The following is a 16,623-nucleotide window of genomic DNA, read 5'->3' on the forward strand; positions in this document are numbered from 1 at the left end:
TAGTTTTTACGTTGTAGAGAGAAAACTACACTCTATCTCCTACGTAGTACCGCTCTGTAGGCCTACAGCTACAGTCTATTGCGTCATAAGTGTGTTGTTATACCTATACTATAGCTGCCTAGGTAAGCTCTGTACCCTACTAGAGGTGGTCTAGGAAATGGACTGCCTGTCCCTGTGGTGTGTTCTAGCTAACAGTTAGAAGTACTGTTGTCTGTAGAAGGTCTATATTATAGCTGTAGAGGAGCAGGTTAGAACTAACCCTAGTAACTAAAGAATTGTAATTGTTAAGAGCTAGTTAGCAGGCTAGAAGGTAGTTAGGCTAGTTATCCTGTTTAAAGTTAACTATAACCTATAGGACTACCTACACCTCTTAGTTAGCCTGCTCTGTCCCTCTGTCTGTCTAGGGGTAGTAGGCTATAGAGAGTAGCTAGTCCACCCCTATAAGGCTACACAGCGTTGTCCAAAAATGTCCCAGCTAGTCTAAGCCACAGTCTAAGATTATAGAGCTAGGAAAGCCTTAGAACCACTACTACGTGTTGCAGAAGACCTTAGCGCAATATTCTGCAGTTATAGAAGTTATCGCCTTAAGCTACATATACTTAGAGAGGCAATCTGTAATAACTAGAAGATAGCGCAGTGCGTCCTTGTTAGCCTAAGAGAGGTTAACTATAAAGTCTATTAAAATCTAGGACTAAAAACAGTCAGCAATAGGCAACAGCTAGAGTAAGCCCTGTTATTAGCGCTGCGACACGTATATACTGTAACAGTAGCAGTTACAGACATAATACTAAACGTCCTGTAATATCCCCTTCTAGTAGAAGTTGCGTCTAACAATGTAGAACGTGGTGTTAGCACCTAGATGGCCTATTAGGTTAGATTTGTGTGCCCTTTAGATTATTGTAGTTGTAAGTAGCTTCTAGTACAGAACCTACGTAACCCTGCGCTATACCAGCGTGCTATAAGCACTAAGCATGTAATCTACAATCTGCTAAGTAGTCTTAGCCTTAGGAGGGAACTAGTAGGCCCTATTATAGATGGCAGACAGGCGCGCTATATGCCCTGCGTCCTACTAAACACCTTTGTCCTACAGTAATTATATATACGTGTTAATAAAAAGTAGAGGTATACTAGGGCCTAGTATACTAATTGCTAACACTAAAACTAGGGTTATTATCCTATAGACCCCCTCTAACCTCCTATTATAGTCCTGTTCCTAGCAGCTTAGCGCATCTAGTTAGGCTACCAAGCGTTCTAGGCAGAAGCAAAGGTAGAAACAGAACTTTAACAGCTCCTCTGCCTATTAGTGCTGCCTCTTACTTAGCCTGCGTGCTGTAGTAAAGTACTAGAGGTTCTTATAGTTAGTTAGGATAGTAAACAGCCTAGTAACAGACCCTAATTTAGCTACCTAGACCCCTAGGCACTTTATAACAGCAGTTAACTCCTTATTATAGATAGTGTAGTTCTGTTATTCTGTTATAAGTGTAGTAGAGTAGTACGCTACTAGGTAAAGCACCTTTCTATGCTATTAAGAAAGGCAGCTGCCTAGCGCCTTACTAGAGTAGTCTACCTCTAATAGTGTTTCTTACTTAGGGTTCTACTAGGCTAGGACTAGTTCTGTTATAAATGTGTTCTTTAGCCAGTAGAACGCTACGTCCTCCTCCTACCCCTACCTAAACAGGATATCCTTCCCTATAAGTTAATTAAGTAGGGCTGCAATATTAGAGAAGGCTAGGATAAAGTCCTAGTAGAAGTTAGCAAACCCTAGGAAACTGCAAACCCTGCGTAAAGACTGTAGAGCTTCCTAATTATAGATAGCCTTAACCTTCTTAGGATTAGGATAAATGTCCTTTCTAGCCTCTATAATATATCCTAGGTAGTGTACTTCCTTAGTTGCAAATACGCACTTCTTAGGATCTAAATACAGCCCTGCGTTGCGTAGGAGCGTAAGAACTCTGCTAACCTTCCCTAAGTAGTCTGTCCTAGACCTACTACTGTAAATAAGGACATTATCTAGGTATACAGTAGTATAGTTACCTAATATCTCCTAAAGCGCGCTGTTAATGTAGCGCTAGAAGGACGCTAGTGCTCTAGCCAGGCCAAACAGACAGACTAGCCACTTAAAGAGACTAAAACAGGTACATAACGCAGTAAGGTGCTTGTCTCCTTCTGCAACACAAATCTAGTAAAATGCTAAACAGAAATTAACCTTAGAGAACTAGCAGGCACCCCCTAGTGTACGTAACGTCTCCTTAATAAGAGGAAGTAGGTACTAGTTAGCAATTATAATGCTATTAAGTGCGTAATAGTCCACGCACATACGCCACCTGCTAGAGGACTTCTTAACTAGTAGGACTAGGGCCCCTACTAGGGAAGAAGAGGCATAGATCTACCTCTTGTCTATAAGTGCTAACACTTGTTTCTGTAGCTTAAGTAGCTGGTCCCTTAGCATGTTGTATAGAGGGCCCTAGGGTAGAGGCTCCTCCTTCCTAGACTAGTCGCGTTGTAGTTGTATGTGGTAATCTATCTAGCCCCTATGTAGGGAAAGGCCAGAGGCTTTGCTCTCATTAAATAGGTCCTAAAACTGGACCAACTTGGGGGGAAGAGGGTCCACCTTCTCCACCGTCCCTTGCGCTCCTAGGGATTAAACTGAGAGGATTTTAGTAATGTTGTAGAGGCTTGTAGAGACAAACCAGTCCCTAGGTAAGCACTTCCAGAACCTATTAGCTAGGGTCTTATTAAACTTAGTTACTAATAGGAGAGCTATATAAACGTTTGCTGTGCGCTGTAAGGACTTATAGACTATAAGGTTTCCTACCTGTTGTATCCTTAGTATACCCTTCTCTGCGTCTAACACCACACCCTCTTGTTAGAGCTAGGGCGTTCCTAAAATAACATCCTGGCTTAGACCTAGCACTACGTAGGCTACAGCCTACAAGTGCTACCTATCTAAGTTATACCTAAACAGAACTAAACAGGAGATTATAGACTTCCTACTAGTGCCTACTACTTATGCTAAGCGTTATAGCAGCACCTTAATAAAGTCTCCTCCTAAGCGTGCAGCAAAGTTATCGCTTACTACACTAAAGCATTTACACCCTAAGTCTACTAGCACGTTAGCCTAAATTACCCTATTAATAAATAACAGAATATAGAATAGGGGCTTGTCTATAGAGTCTGTAATAGCTCCTCTAGTAGCCTGTAACGCCCCTATACTAGTGGTCTCCTCTACTAATATACTTCTATAGCGCTTCTAACTTAGACTTATATTAGAAGCAGCTAGTTTCCCCTATACAAACCAGCCTCTTCCTTACCTAAGATTGTTACTGCCTGCACTGTAGTTACTACTGCGTTAGCATAATCCTAGTAAATGTGTCCCTCTTTGCCGTAATAGGTACATAGGTTAGCCCCCTAGCGTTACTAAAATACCTTATTAGGAACCTACATAGCCTAGTTAGGAGCAGACTACTTCTAACCCCTATGCTTAGCACTACTACTAGTGCAAACTGCAGACATAACTGTTATCTTAACATTACTGTCCTTGTTACGCTTAGGCAGTGCCTAGGCAGAGATATAGCGTAGCTGGTTTTCTATAGCTATAGTCTTAACGTCTACAGTAATAGACTTATACTCTATAACAGCTGCGTTATAATCTATATAAGTTACTCCTTAGTTTATTGCTATATTGCAGATGTTTGCGTTTAGGGCCTAGCAGAGCTTTAATAGGTGTTGTTCTCTGTCCTAGTAGAGGCTGCCACTTTGCACTAGTAGCTGCTTAAACTAGATAAAGAAGTCTGAGAATAACTTGTTAGGACCTTGCTGGACGCTTTCCAGCTTTGCCTAGACCTGTTCCTAGCTGTAGTTGTTGCTGTAGCAGAATTCTAGGTATACTAGGAAATCCTCTAGGCTCTACACACCTTAGGTACCCCTAATCTTGTAGAATAGAGCTATATCTTATTATATAGATACGCTAAGCTAGGACTATATAAAGGTAAACATGTCCTATAGCCTACTAATAAAGGACCTATCTGCCTGCAGCTTATGTTCTATTATAACCTACCACGCCTTAAATAAGGATTTGTCCCTAGTAAAGGCCTTGCCTATAGGAAGAGGTTTCCTATAGGCTGTAGACATCTGTATAGAGGCATGCAGGCCTAGAGCAGACGCTAAAAACAGCACTTTGTAAGGTAGGTTAGGGGCTAGGGTAGACGTCAACGGGTACAGCGTTGCTCCTAAGTAGGACAATAGGACTGTAGACATAGGTCTAGTACAGGCACTAGCTGTTTATGCTAGGGATTCTACAAACGTGTGTATATTAGAGTTATTACACTTAAGTAATACTATACGCTTGTTAGCAGCTAATAAGGCTTACTGTAAGTTTATTATAAACTGCAACATCTAGGCTATAAATTCCTAAAGGGTTAAGGGGACAGATTTGTCTAAGGGGTTATTCTAGGAGCTGGCTGACATAGTATAAGTGCTAGCTGTTCTCCTAGAAGAAGAGATATAAATGTTATAGACTAGCCTTAGGGTGGGATGTAATAAGGGTTGATATAGTATTATATCTCTTAAGGAGGTAACACGTTGCGTGTCCTTCTAATATGTCTGTAGGGCATATGACCATCCTGTCTTGCTTAAGGCTTAGACAAGGTCTAAGCCTATAACACTGTTAATATATTAGCAAAGGGATCTTAAGGCAAATAAGTACTACGCTTAGACAATGTTGCGTAGTGCCTAGATTTCCTCTGCAACCTGGTATTATTTAGGTTACTCTAAAGATAAGGAATATAGTGGGATAACTAAGAAGATCTAACAACGCTATGTTAAAGAAACGGCAACACTATAGCTATCCTAACAGAAAGCTTTAGATAGTAGGTTATTAAACAACTAAATATAGCTATAGTAGCACTCTATGTGCGTATAAATTATAATAGAAGATTACTATAGAGAGTAACAGCTATAATGTAGCATAAGAGGCTTAGACATCTAGGACTATCTGCAATTAAGCACCTTGTGTATTAATCTAAGGGGGTAAAGATTAAAGGTATTACAATAGTGTAATATAACGTATGTAGATAATTAAAATTAAAGCATTAAATATAAAGAACCCCACAATTAAATAACAAAGGCCTAGGTAAATAAATAGCTATAGACTTCTATAAATACAAAGCAGGAAGCTTTAATAAGGAAAAGAGTTAAATGCTTATTACCTGCTAACACTCTTAGTACGTGTAGGACTTCTACTTTAAGGACAATAGGCCTATAAGATCTATTATCTGTCTACTTAGGATCTTTATCTAGTTCTTAAAGAAACAGTTTAACATTACAGTTAAGGTAATTAAGACAGATAATAAAATTATTACAGTTAAACAAGAGGTTAAGAGACAGTGCACGTCCCTCTTAATAAGACTTAAGCCTTCTGCTCTAGATACACAAGCTTAGAATAGAGGAGCTAAACGCTTAGGGGGTGTAATAAAAGAGAAGGTACGCGCAATTTAACTAGACGCAAATCTACTATAGGAACTCTAGCTAGAAATTACTAGAGCAGCAGTATACCTATACAATTAGACACTAAATTATCTAAATAAGTAGAGATTACTATACAAAGTATTCTTTACACGCATAGCTACTATAAATAGTATAGTTACTAGACCTTAAAAACTAAACTAGGCTTACTTAAGAGCATACAGATGCAAAGCATTCGCTATAACTAATAACACTTATTAAAGAAAATTAAGGCTATAAAGACTAGACCTAAAGGTATAGATTAGATACTTAGTAGGATACCAGTCTACCAACATATACTGAATCTAGGTCCTATTAATAGCTAAAGTAATTAGCACCCGTAATGTGGTGTTTAATAAAGAAACAATATTTAATAGCAAAATAGAGGATATTATAGATAACCTTATGCATAATATGTTAGAGGAAATCGCAACTTAGATTAGTATAGTTAAACTTCTAGCTATACAGAGCTATATATCTAAAACTAAAACGTTCTATAAGGATAAGATAACGCAGGAGAACACTCTACGTGCTAAACAACCCTAATATTACTAAGGCAGAAAGATTGTAGAGGCATACCTAACGCCTCTACTAACTCCTCTGCTAGCAGCATTCCTAACTAAATAGATAAGCTACAATAAGACAACAGACTAACTTAAACAAGACTAAGGAACGTCTGTAATAACGCTGTAGGCAGCTACATTTATAGCAGGCACTAAGGTAGGACACCTTAGTTAATATAAAGGAAAACCTTTTAATAAATCTTAATTAAAGAGGATTATAGCAAAGGGAATTAAGCTGTATTAGAACAAACTCCTGCTATTACCTACAGCATACTTAAAGCTAGAGGAGCACCCTCTCTACAAGATGTTTAAACAAGCAGAAAACAAACACCTGTAAAGCTATAAACAAATAGAGTTATAGACTAAAGTTCTAGCAGCTCTAGTTTAGAAGTCTAGATAATAAATACTTAACTGTATGTAGGTCTATATATACAAGTTTAATAAACACTACTACCTTAATAAGTATAAAGTAAGGCTTGTAGTTAGAGGAGACTAATAATATAATATTATGTTATAAGATACGTATACAGTAATACTTACAGGCTAATTACTTAGAATGCTAATAGTAATTACTGCAAAATACAATCTTAAACTAAAATAATAGGATGATATAAATGCATTTGTCTATACAGCTATTAACCGCAAAATATACATAAGGATGCTAAGAGGATACTAGAAGACAGGCACCTTACTAAAGGTACAGAAAGCCTTGTACAGACTCTGCATCTCCCCTCTACTATAGCAGAAGGAATGTACAGCAATATTAGCTAGAATTAGATTTAAATAAGTGCTATAAGAGCTATACTGTATAATTAAGGATAGAATAATTATCTTCTTCTATATAGATAATATTATAATTGCGTACCACCTAAAGTATAAATAAGAGGCAGATAATGCTATTAAACAGATATAGAAGCGTTACCTGTGCACTAGAGGAGACAACCTTTAATAGTTCCTTAGTATAGAAGTCTAACGTAATAGATAGTAATAGATAATTTAATTGTTATAAGCTGTATACGTTAATAAGATTAGTTAATTAGTAACTAGACAGAACATAAGGCATAATACGCTAATATCTAGAATTAAACTTAAGTCTAGGAACAGTCTAGCTAAACTGCTAGAGATTAATTAATATTAGTAAAAGATTAGATCCCTGTTGTTTGCAGTAGTAACTACTTAACCTAATATAGCGTTTGCTATGTTGTAACTTGCACGCTTTCTAGTTAACCTAAGTAATAAACACTAAGATGCTGCTGACTAAGTGCTCCTGTACCTAACGTGTTTCACCAGTAAGCGGCCAACACCAGTATCCGGCCAACCCCACCAAAACCAGCCTAACTTGGCGTGCAATTACTCCACAACCACGCAGTTAAATTAAGTAAGGTTTTAAAGCATAATAGATTAGATAGCTCTACATTAAGTCCTGTTGTGGCCTTACATGTGGCATTTGCTACACGTTAGTAGTGCTTGCTGACGCTGTAGGGCAGCGTCAACCTGGGCCTCCTCCTTAACCACATTATTAGCCTGTAAGACTAGTAATTGAGCTTCCTTAACCTATAGAGCTCCCCTACATGCTATATACTGTCTACGCTTTTAACACTTATATTACTAGTGTTAGTTTAAAGCACGTAGCTTAGTATTCTCTTAAGTTAAGATTGTTGCTAACTACATTGCAAGCTAACAACCCTTAACAAGCTGGGATATAGCTTAACTAGTTAGACTTTATAACTAACGCTTAAGGAGATCTTGTATAAGGCAAGCTTGCTGCTGAAGCTGGTCAACTGTACGTAGTGTCTCTGCTGTCCACAGCCCTGCTGGTCCTGCTGCTGTCCCTGGTGGTAATGGTGTTCTAATAACAGTGAGGCATGACAGGACACGCTCTAGATTAAATAGGATAAGCCCTGTTGCTTGAAATCTAGCCTTAATATTGCTCTCTAATAGAGCAGTTGGTCTAATCCTCAGGTACATCTATAGGAAGTCAAGCTTGTTAACATAGAAGATGCTTTAGTAGGCAAGCTTAGACACCTTATGTCCATACACTACCTTAAGAGGAGAGTAGCAGCTAACGTCTAGTGGCTGGAGAAGGTGTGAGGTGTAAGGAGGCATACAGAGGGTAATAATCATGTTATCCTTACAGTACTAATTAAACTTAGGTGTAGCATGGCTGCTGTGACTGTTAAGGATAAGTAGCTAACAAGCACCTAATAAGCGAGTCTGTGTGTGCCTGTTAAAGTGCTTCACCTAGTTAAGGCCTAGCTTATCTGTTGTCCAGCCGTTGCCACTAACAGCAACAGTCTAGTCAGGTGGGAGGTCTTAATACCAGCTGGCCTAGTAGAGCTTCCCTGCTAGTATAAGGAAGGGTGGGATAGACTAACCTAACGCGTTAACACACTTAATTATTGTTACCTACTTACAATTGCCTGGCTAAACAACAGTAGCGCGTCTAACTGTGTTAGAGCTAGTAACAACCTTAGACGTTAAGGCAACACCTATTATAAACCTAGTCTTATTAAAGTTGTAGATGTCCTTATTAGGTATCCTATATATAAGGCGTGTCTCCTCTACTAGCCTAAACCACACGCTAATCCTGACAGGATCTTTACAGCGTGCCCTTTATAAATAGAATTTCCTATTCTACTTTATCTAGAGTTCTGGCTGGCGCTTAATAAAGCGTGCTACCCAGTTCTTGCCTAGCAAAGGAGGAGGAGGATTTTAGCTGCGGGCAGTAAGGAGAGTGTCTGCTATTCGTTGCACATTAATAATCTGGGGTAGAAATCCATAACAATCAAGGTCTAAGATCTACTAAATAAGGGACTGCTCTTTAACAGGGCTAAGCTTAAGGTTGACAGACGTTGTCGCGTCTTTTAACTTAATACCCTAGAGGCGGCGGCAGAGCGTTGTACGAGGCACCTGGTAGAGTAAAGCAGCCCTATTTTTTAACTAAATACGTCCTAATTTAACAGCAGAGGCAGCAAGAAGGTATCTACCCTCTGTAAGGGAGGCTTAAGTACGTTGTGGTTGAGCCATCACAGTTGGGATGAAAGAAGTTTGACGCGTTTTGGTGGGGTTGGCCGGATACTGGTGTTGGCCGCTTACTAGTGAAACACGTTACAGAAGATAAGAAATCTGTTACTTAACTTTAGACAGGGCAAAGGACTTAAAGTTGCAAGCGACGTATTATTTGCTAACAACACTGTAGACTAGAAGAGTTCCTAAGGATACGCTATTAAGCTATTTAGAGGACTTATTGCCTAGAGAGCAAATAAACAAGATACTGTTACAACGTTAACTACTAAGGCTAAGCTCCTAGCACTGTCTTAAGTAGCTAAGGAAGCAATATTTACCTCTTAACTATTAAAAGAGCTTTAGGTAACCCTAAGCAATCCTATAATTATAATTAAATGTAACAATATATAGATAATACGTCTAGTTACTACAGACATTGCTAAGATATAAACTAAACTTTAGCACGTTAATATACATAACTACTAGTTATAATAAGAAGTTAACTACAAAATAATTAAAGTAGAATACATCCTATCTAACAATATAATTGCAGATAGATTTACAAAGTTGTTACTAATCAGCAAATAGGCTAGCTTTCTTAATTAGTTAGGACTTGTTAAGGGCTAGAAGGGTACATTAAGGGATATCCTGCTTAAGAAGATGTAAGAGCAACTAGAGGACCTTACGTTAAAGAGTTAATTAACTAGTTTACGCAGCTTGCAATAGGATTCTAAGCTGAGGGGGTGTGTTAAATAAAAGGTATTAGAGAAATAGGTTAGGTGATATACCTGCTAAGAAACTGTGCAGGGGCCCCTACCAGAACCTAGATAAGACGAAAATCACCCTCACATAGAACAAGAACCGATCATCAATACATCATTATTAACTTATTACTATTACCATCCAATCTAACAGTATGCTAATAGATTAGTGTTACTACCTAGGCTTATCTACACGTCTAAGAAGAGTAACATTAAATTAGACTAGGTAGCTAAAATTAAGCTAGAGGTACACTTAGTAATAGTTACCTTATCTTCCTTAGGATAGTTAAATAATAAGATTAGGCTTACGTAGCTAGAGTAGGTGTTTAATTGCTATACTAAGGAGAAAGCTTAGAGGAAGTAGAGGTTATTAATACTAGATAGCTATAGATCCTACGTAACAATAGACTTTATTAACTACTATAATAATAATAAGATACTCCTAGCTATGTTACCTCCTTACTTAACCTAGATACTCTAGCTGCTTAATATAGTGCTGTTTAAGCCTCTATTAACAGTATACTTAAAAGCTGTTATAATAGAGATCTATAAGTCTTAAAACTACACAAATATTAAGAGAGTAGACTTCTTTTAGCTCTTCTATTAGGTATAGATCTCTAGCTTTACTAAAAAGCTAATACTTAAGTCCTTTAACGTAACAGGTATCTATCTACTTAATCCTAACATTATTCTTAATTACTTTACTAAAACACTACTAGAGAGCTTAGAGAGCTTAGATTTAGATACTATGTTATCTTCTATTTATAGTAATAAAGACTAGCTTAAAATAGAGATGTTGTTATAGAGGGTTACTAGAGATAAGAGTAGTTGTAACGCTAAAAAGATAAGATAATTAATCTACTATATCTTAGCTAAGGCCTTACTCTTTTAATATAAGATAGATAGCCTTAAAAAGACCCTTAAGAAGTAGAAGAAGTATAAGAAGAAGAATAAAGCCTTAGATTTATAGTAGTAAAAGAAGTACTATAGTAGTGATGTTTTCTAGTTACTAAGAAAGATTAAAGAAGCACGCTTCTGTAAAAGAATAAGAAAGTAAGAAGAGAAGGAGGAAGTACTTAGAAAAGCGACCAATAAGGAAGTAGCAGCTAGCAGCTGCTAAGAAGCTAGTTAAGGAGAAGGAGAAGAAGGAGAAGTATATAGTAAGAGAGGTAGCTAAGGAGAGGTATAAGAAGAAGAAGGCTAATACAGCAAATTAGAAGGCTAAATAGAAGGCTAAAAAGTAGTATTAATAATAAGAGCTTAATACTGTAAAAGCTATATAATTGCTTTAAAAGAGTAAAAAGAAAGCTTTATAAGCAACTAAGCTAAAAAAGCATTAAAAACATATTCTTAGGGATAATGTTAGTAGACGTAGTCCCCTATTACTGCCTCTAGCTGCCTTAACTATTACTACCTGCAGCAGCTATAACATTACACTTCTAAGTAAATATAGATAGGCTAAATTAATTATAAGTATTACTTTACTACTCTACTATAAAATCTTATAATAATAGCTATTATAGGTAGCTGTATAACCTTATCTCTGTATAAGCGTTGAGGCGGTTAGTAGGGCGTTACGCGAATCCGGGCATCACGCGCACGGACACGGTAGTGATTTTTTGTAAGCAGCACCGATTTGGCGCCTACGTCACGACGACGACGACAACGTTTACCAACTGAAGCGAGTACTTCTATTCTTGAAGCCAGCACACAGACTCAAAGTTCCAAACTGCGATAGTAGGTTGTCGTTGAATGACAACAACGGCTTGCGTTGGCGAAAGAAAGATCTCGAAACACGCTAGGTAGTGGAGTTGCCCCACTCGCACGTTTTGCGCGCATTTCGTTCCACTCTACTACCTCAATTACATCTACCTTATGCAAGACTCTGTCTCTTAAAGTGCTCAGCTAATGATACCAGCTTCTCTGTCCAGCATTGCCTTCTCCTTCTTCGCCTTTTGGATGCCTAACGACATCTTCACTGGCGCTACACCTGGCGTCTCGAACACTGCGTCGATTTCTTCCAAGCTCAACTTGCTGGTCTCTGGGAAGACAAAGTACGATGCTGTTATGCATAAGCTTAGTTGATGGCTTGGTTCCGCACCGAGAAAACTTACCGACTAGCTGGAGGCTATTGTACACGATGTACACGCACCAAATCTTGTATCCTACCTTTGAGATACCAATGGAGATACCATAAGCTTCGACGGCTCCACATGCACCTTGGATCACACCGTACAAACCCATACCCTTGGCACGAAGAGTCAAGGACAAGATCTCGACCGGATAGAGGTTATGCCTAAACAACATTGATCAGCAGTCGCTCCGGGTTCGTCCAAATGTCGTTGAGAACTTACATGGTCGCGATGAATAGTGCACTTATGATCTGGAAACAGAACATCCACATTATCGTGAGGGCCGACGTTGCACTGGTAGGTTTCAAGTTGTACTGCCAGGAAGTGATAGTAGCGGCTGTCTGCATGCATATGATCCCCACCAAACCGGCGAAGATCAATGTCCGACGCTTGAAAAGGTCAACGAACCAACCACCAATTGCAGTGAAAACGAAGTAGGTTGCGGTGAGACCGAGGTTGACGCCGAGTTGCGTTATGGGTTTAGTGACCTAGGAACGTAAGCAACGTCGAGACTAGACGGAGAATCCGCATACTCCAACGGTCTTGAGCGCAGGCGTAAGATAGTATGATACAATTCTATCGGGTTGGTTAGCTAACAGTCTTTAGGAAGATCACACAACAAGTTCTTACCCTCCGCCGTTCCATGATTGGAACATCGAGTACAGAACAAGAACCAGCAATCTGTAACGGACGGTCTTGGTGACAAAGACGGCGAAATTCCAAGACTGCTTGAACCCTGTGCGAGAAGTTTCCAATGACTCTTCGATTTGTGCGGTAACAATGTCGACAATTGGCTCATCAACAGAACCCGATGTAGTCTGGTACTTCGCGATGACCTTCCTCGCCTCTTCGCGCTTACCACGGAGCATCAAGTATCGAGGCGATTCTGGTGTGATGAAGTAGATGAGTGAACACACAACAAGCGGAAAGAATGTCTGCAACAGCAATGGAAGACGCCAGGACCAGTTGTTAGTCTCGCTCTCCGCCATGTTAGTAGTTCCAATCATGCCGGCGTTCATCGCTACGCTGCCAATCTGGAAACAGGCACCAAACAGACCCACGATTCGGCCACGAAGATGTACGGGGGCGACCTCTGCGATGTATTGTGGTGAGGACATCAACGCCGATCCAAATCCAAGAAAAAATCGGCCAGCCATGAAACAGGACAGATTTGGAGCCAAAGCCTGCATGAGTGCAGCACATATAACCAGAGCATTACCGAGGAAGTTGACTCCGCGACGGCCGATTTTATCGTTGAGTGCGAGGAACGGAGCGCCGACAACAGTGCCGATTCGCATCAAGGCCGTGATGTGTGCAAATTTGACTTCTGTTGTCAGCGCACTTCACCTAGTCCGTTACCAAACAACTTACCACCGTCGATTTCGATGTTGAAAAACTTGTGCCAGGCCGGATATGCGTTGATACCACCTATTTTCGCATCATGGTCAGTATGGTTCGACAACAATCGCAAGGCTCCACGACAGGTTCCCTTACTGATGACGGCCCAGTCAACACCGTAACCTGCCTGATTGCAACCTTGAAGGAAGATAATCAAGCAGATCCTGAAACCTGTCTTCGTCCAAAACTTAGGCATCGCCTCCTTGGAGATACGAACGAGATCCTCATCGGTAATGCGCTGGACAACAATCTCCTCGGTCTGGAGGGCGCCGGCTTTCTCGTCAGTCACATCGTGGTGAAATGACCTGACGTTCTCCTGCGGAGCCATCGTGGCAGTATGGATGTCTGCGGCGGCGATGTTATTTGAAACTATGCACAAGGGTTGTGTTTTCGCAATTTGGCCACCGCGAGAGATCGCAGTCAGATATGAACAGCTTTATGCGCAGAAATCCTTCGATATGCCGGCCCCTGTAAGATACAAAAAAGGCGGAGAGCATGGTCCCGTCTAGATCGGCGTTACCAAAGCTTGTCACCTCATGTTCACGTTGCGGATCTGTAACCCCGTGGGGAAACATGCTTATTGGGCGTTTAGTCCACAATTTGCAGGGAACTAGACTCCAGCTCGAGGTTAGCACGAGGAGTAAGACGCATATGTTCGTGGTCACAAGTGTCCGCCTTGCGTTTGTTGATCGATAGTTATTCCGTCCAACCACTCTTCAGGGCACGCGGCTTACAACAAAGAAGTGCATAAATGCTGGCACTGCGAAGTCCAGAGCACGGTGAAGGATCCGACCAACCCAGCACACCCGCGAGATTAACCGGTGGCACATCGCTTACGAACCAATCCCCGTTGAAGGCCCCATGCTACGCTACAACTCCCCCGCATCTGACTGGAATGATGCACTCCCGCTTGGTAACGGCCGCCTCGGTGCCATGGTCTACGGAGGCGTACACAAGGAAACATTACAACTAAACGAAGAGAGCGTTTGGTATGGAGGTCCGATGAACCGCACTCCTGTTGGCGCAAAAGAGCACCTAGAGGAGTTGAGGAAACTCATACGCGCTGGAAGACACTGCGATGCCGAAGCTCTGGTTGGGAAGTACTTCCTTGCTACTCCAAAAAGTGCAAGGCACTACGAGCCGTTAGGCACTTGTACAATCAACTTCGCGTACGCCGCGAAGCGGTCGTGCCCTCAGCTTGCCACAGACGCCGTGCAGGACTACGAAAGGAGTCTCAACCTGAAGCAAGCCGAGGCCGTGGTGCAGTATGCCGTCAATGGAACTCGAGTGCGTCGCGAGGCCATAGTATCGCACGCAGACAACGTCATCGCGATTCGCGTAGTAGCCGACGAAGAGATCCAATTTACAATCAGCTTGACTCGTATGAGCAATGTTGAGTGGGAGGTAAACGAGTTTTTGGATTCAATTGAGATCGTTGACCAGCGTGTTGTACTACATGCAACGCCCGGTGGTAAAGGTAGTAATAGTCTTTGCCTTGTGGCAGCGGCACAAGTCCATGGCGCAGGAGCCATTCGAATTGTTGGCCGCGAGTTAGAAGTTACAGCCAAAGAGGCCTTGGTTGTTTTTGCCGCTCACACTCAGTACCGTCACAGCGATGTTCAGCAGGTGGCAATGTCAGAACTCGACACCGCCCTTTGTACTGGAGCAGAGACGCTTTGGAAACGGCATGTTGTTGACTGGCAAAGTCTGTTTGATCGCATGAGCATTCAACTTTTCCCAAACGACACGCGTCTCACAACAAATGAGCGTCTTCAAAACAACCAAGATCCTGGACTGGTTGCTTTATACCATGCCTACGCACGGTATCTTCTCCTGTCGTGCAGTCGCTCATATTTCAAGGCTTTGCCAGCGAATCTCCAAGGTATATGGAACCCTACATTTCAACCGCCATGGGGGTCAAAGTTCACCATCAATATCAACCTGCAGATGAACTACTGGGCTGCACATACATCTAACCTCTCAGAATGCGAGCTTCCGCTGTTCGAGCTCTTAGAGCGCATGGCCATCAATGGCAAGCGGACAGCATCAGAAGTGTGGGGATGTCGCGGGTGGTGTGCCCACCACTGCACGGATATCTTCGCCGATACTGAAACGCAGGATCGCTGGATGCCATCAACCCTTTGGCCTTTAGGTGGAGCATGGCTTTGTACTCACATCTGGGAGCACTACAGCTTTGTTGGGGACAACACCTTGCTTGTCCGGCTGGCACCTGTGCTGGAAGGCTGCGTTGATTTCCTACTGGACTTTCTGATCGAAAACTCGACCGGTCAGTATCTTGTCACAAGCCCTTCTTTATCACCCGAAAACACATTCTTGCACAAGGAAAGTGGAGAGAAGGGTGTGTTCTGCGAAGGCTCTACGATGGATGTGGAGATTGTCCGACAAGTCTTCACGCAGTTTCTGCTCACGACGTCTGTGCTTGGAAAGCTATACAATTCGCAAGACCGTGACCTTTCTGTAAAAACTGCTTTGTCAAAGCTGCCGCCTGTTATGATCAGTTCGAAGACTGGTACCATTCAAGAATGGGGGTTGAACGACTACGAGGAGACTGAGCTGGGCCACCGGCATGTTTCTCATCTTTACGCGCTTCATCCAGGCAACACAATAACCACATCGTCTGATCCTGCACTTGTACAAGCTGCCAAAACGACATTGATGCGGCGTCTCGAGCATGGAGGCGGTCACACCGGCTGGTCGAGAGCCTGGCTCGTTAATTTCTGGGCTCGCTTACGACAACCAACAGAGTGCCAAAAACACATCGAAGCGCTTCTGAAAGACAGTACTTTGCCGAATCTGTTTGATAATCATCCACCCTTCCAAATTGATGGGAACTTTGGTGGTGCCGCAGGTATCACAGAGTGTCTTGTTCAGTCGCATGAAGAAATACAGCTTGAGAGTGGGAATCATTCGACTAGACTCATACGTTTGCTTCCATCCTGCCCCGCCGAGTGGAAGAAAGGCAAGCTACGAGGTGTCAGATGCCGGGGTGGGTTCGAGCTTGACTTCGAATGGGACGATGGGCAAATCCAGGACCCTGTCCACGTCAGATCACTGTTCGGCAACAACGTTGTACTCGTTTTCCATCGGGCAGGCTCCGATGCCACAGACAAGGGTGTTGAAGTTGAGATTCCTGCAGTTGAGGGTAATCATACCATTAGACACCATGTCTAAACGAGGTTAGACCTCTGACATCATTTCAAAATTGAAGACTTGACACAAGCTGTCTCAATACAACGAGCG

At 41.6% G+C, this 16,623-nt stretch overlaps 2 protein-coding genes across 2 annotated transcripts, besides 13 other annotated features; one reads left to right on the top strand and one right to left on the bottom strand.

Annotated features, from left to right (window-relative positions):
* Positions 1-4,663: part of a dispersed repeat that runs on past the window's edge.
* Positions 1-4,663: part of a mobile genetic element that runs on past the window's edge.
* Positions 4,509-4,663: a long terminal repeat.
* Positions 4,633-7,341: a mobile genetic element.
* Positions 4,664-4,668: a direct repeat.
* Positions 7,342-7,343: 2 nt separating the features above from the next.
* Positions 7,344-7,898: a mobile genetic element.
* A 1-nt stretch (position 7,899) lies between these two features.
* Positions 7,900-9,175: a mobile genetic element.
* Positions 8,077-8,204: a mobile genetic element.
* Positions 8,098-8,204: a mobile genetic element.
* Positions 8,110-8,198: a mobile genetic element.
* Positions 9,176-9,987: a mobile genetic element.
* Positions 9,986-11,443: a mobile genetic element.
* Positions 10,755-10,786: a tandem repeat.
* Positions 11,444-11,733: 290 nt separating the features above from the next.
* EKO05_0003628 (uncharacterized protein) lies at positions 11,734-13,690 on the bottom strand (the record flags this gene model as incomplete). The annotated part of the gene is made up of 7 exons (XM_059636207.1): positions 11,734-11,894; positions 11,947-12,128; positions 12,187-12,452; positions 12,498-12,540; positions 12,595-13,288; positions 13,336-13,392; positions 13,459-13,690. 7 exons carry the CDS (start codon positions 13,688-13,690, stop codon positions 11,734-11,736), a joined length of 1,635 nt encoding a protein of 544 aa, XP_059492190.1.
* Positions 13,691-14,223: 533 nt separating this feature from the next.
* EKO05_0003629 (uncharacterized protein) lies at positions 14,224-16,554 on the top strand (the record flags this gene model as incomplete). The annotated part of the gene is made up of 1 exon (XM_038945319.1): positions 14,224-16,554. The coding sequence occupies one exon, from the start codon at positions 14,224-14,226 to the stop codon at positions 16,552-16,554; it is 2,331 nt and encodes a 776-aa protein (XP_038800649.1).
* Positions 16,555-16,623: the final 69 nt, after the last annotated feature.

Source organism: Ascochyta rabiei, chromosome 5 (genome assembly GCF_004011695.2).
Source record: "Ascochyta rabiei chromosome 5, complete sequence".
NCBI lineage: Eukaryota > Fungi > Ascomycota > Dothideomycetes > Pleosporales > Didymellaceae > Ascochyta > Ascochyta rabiei.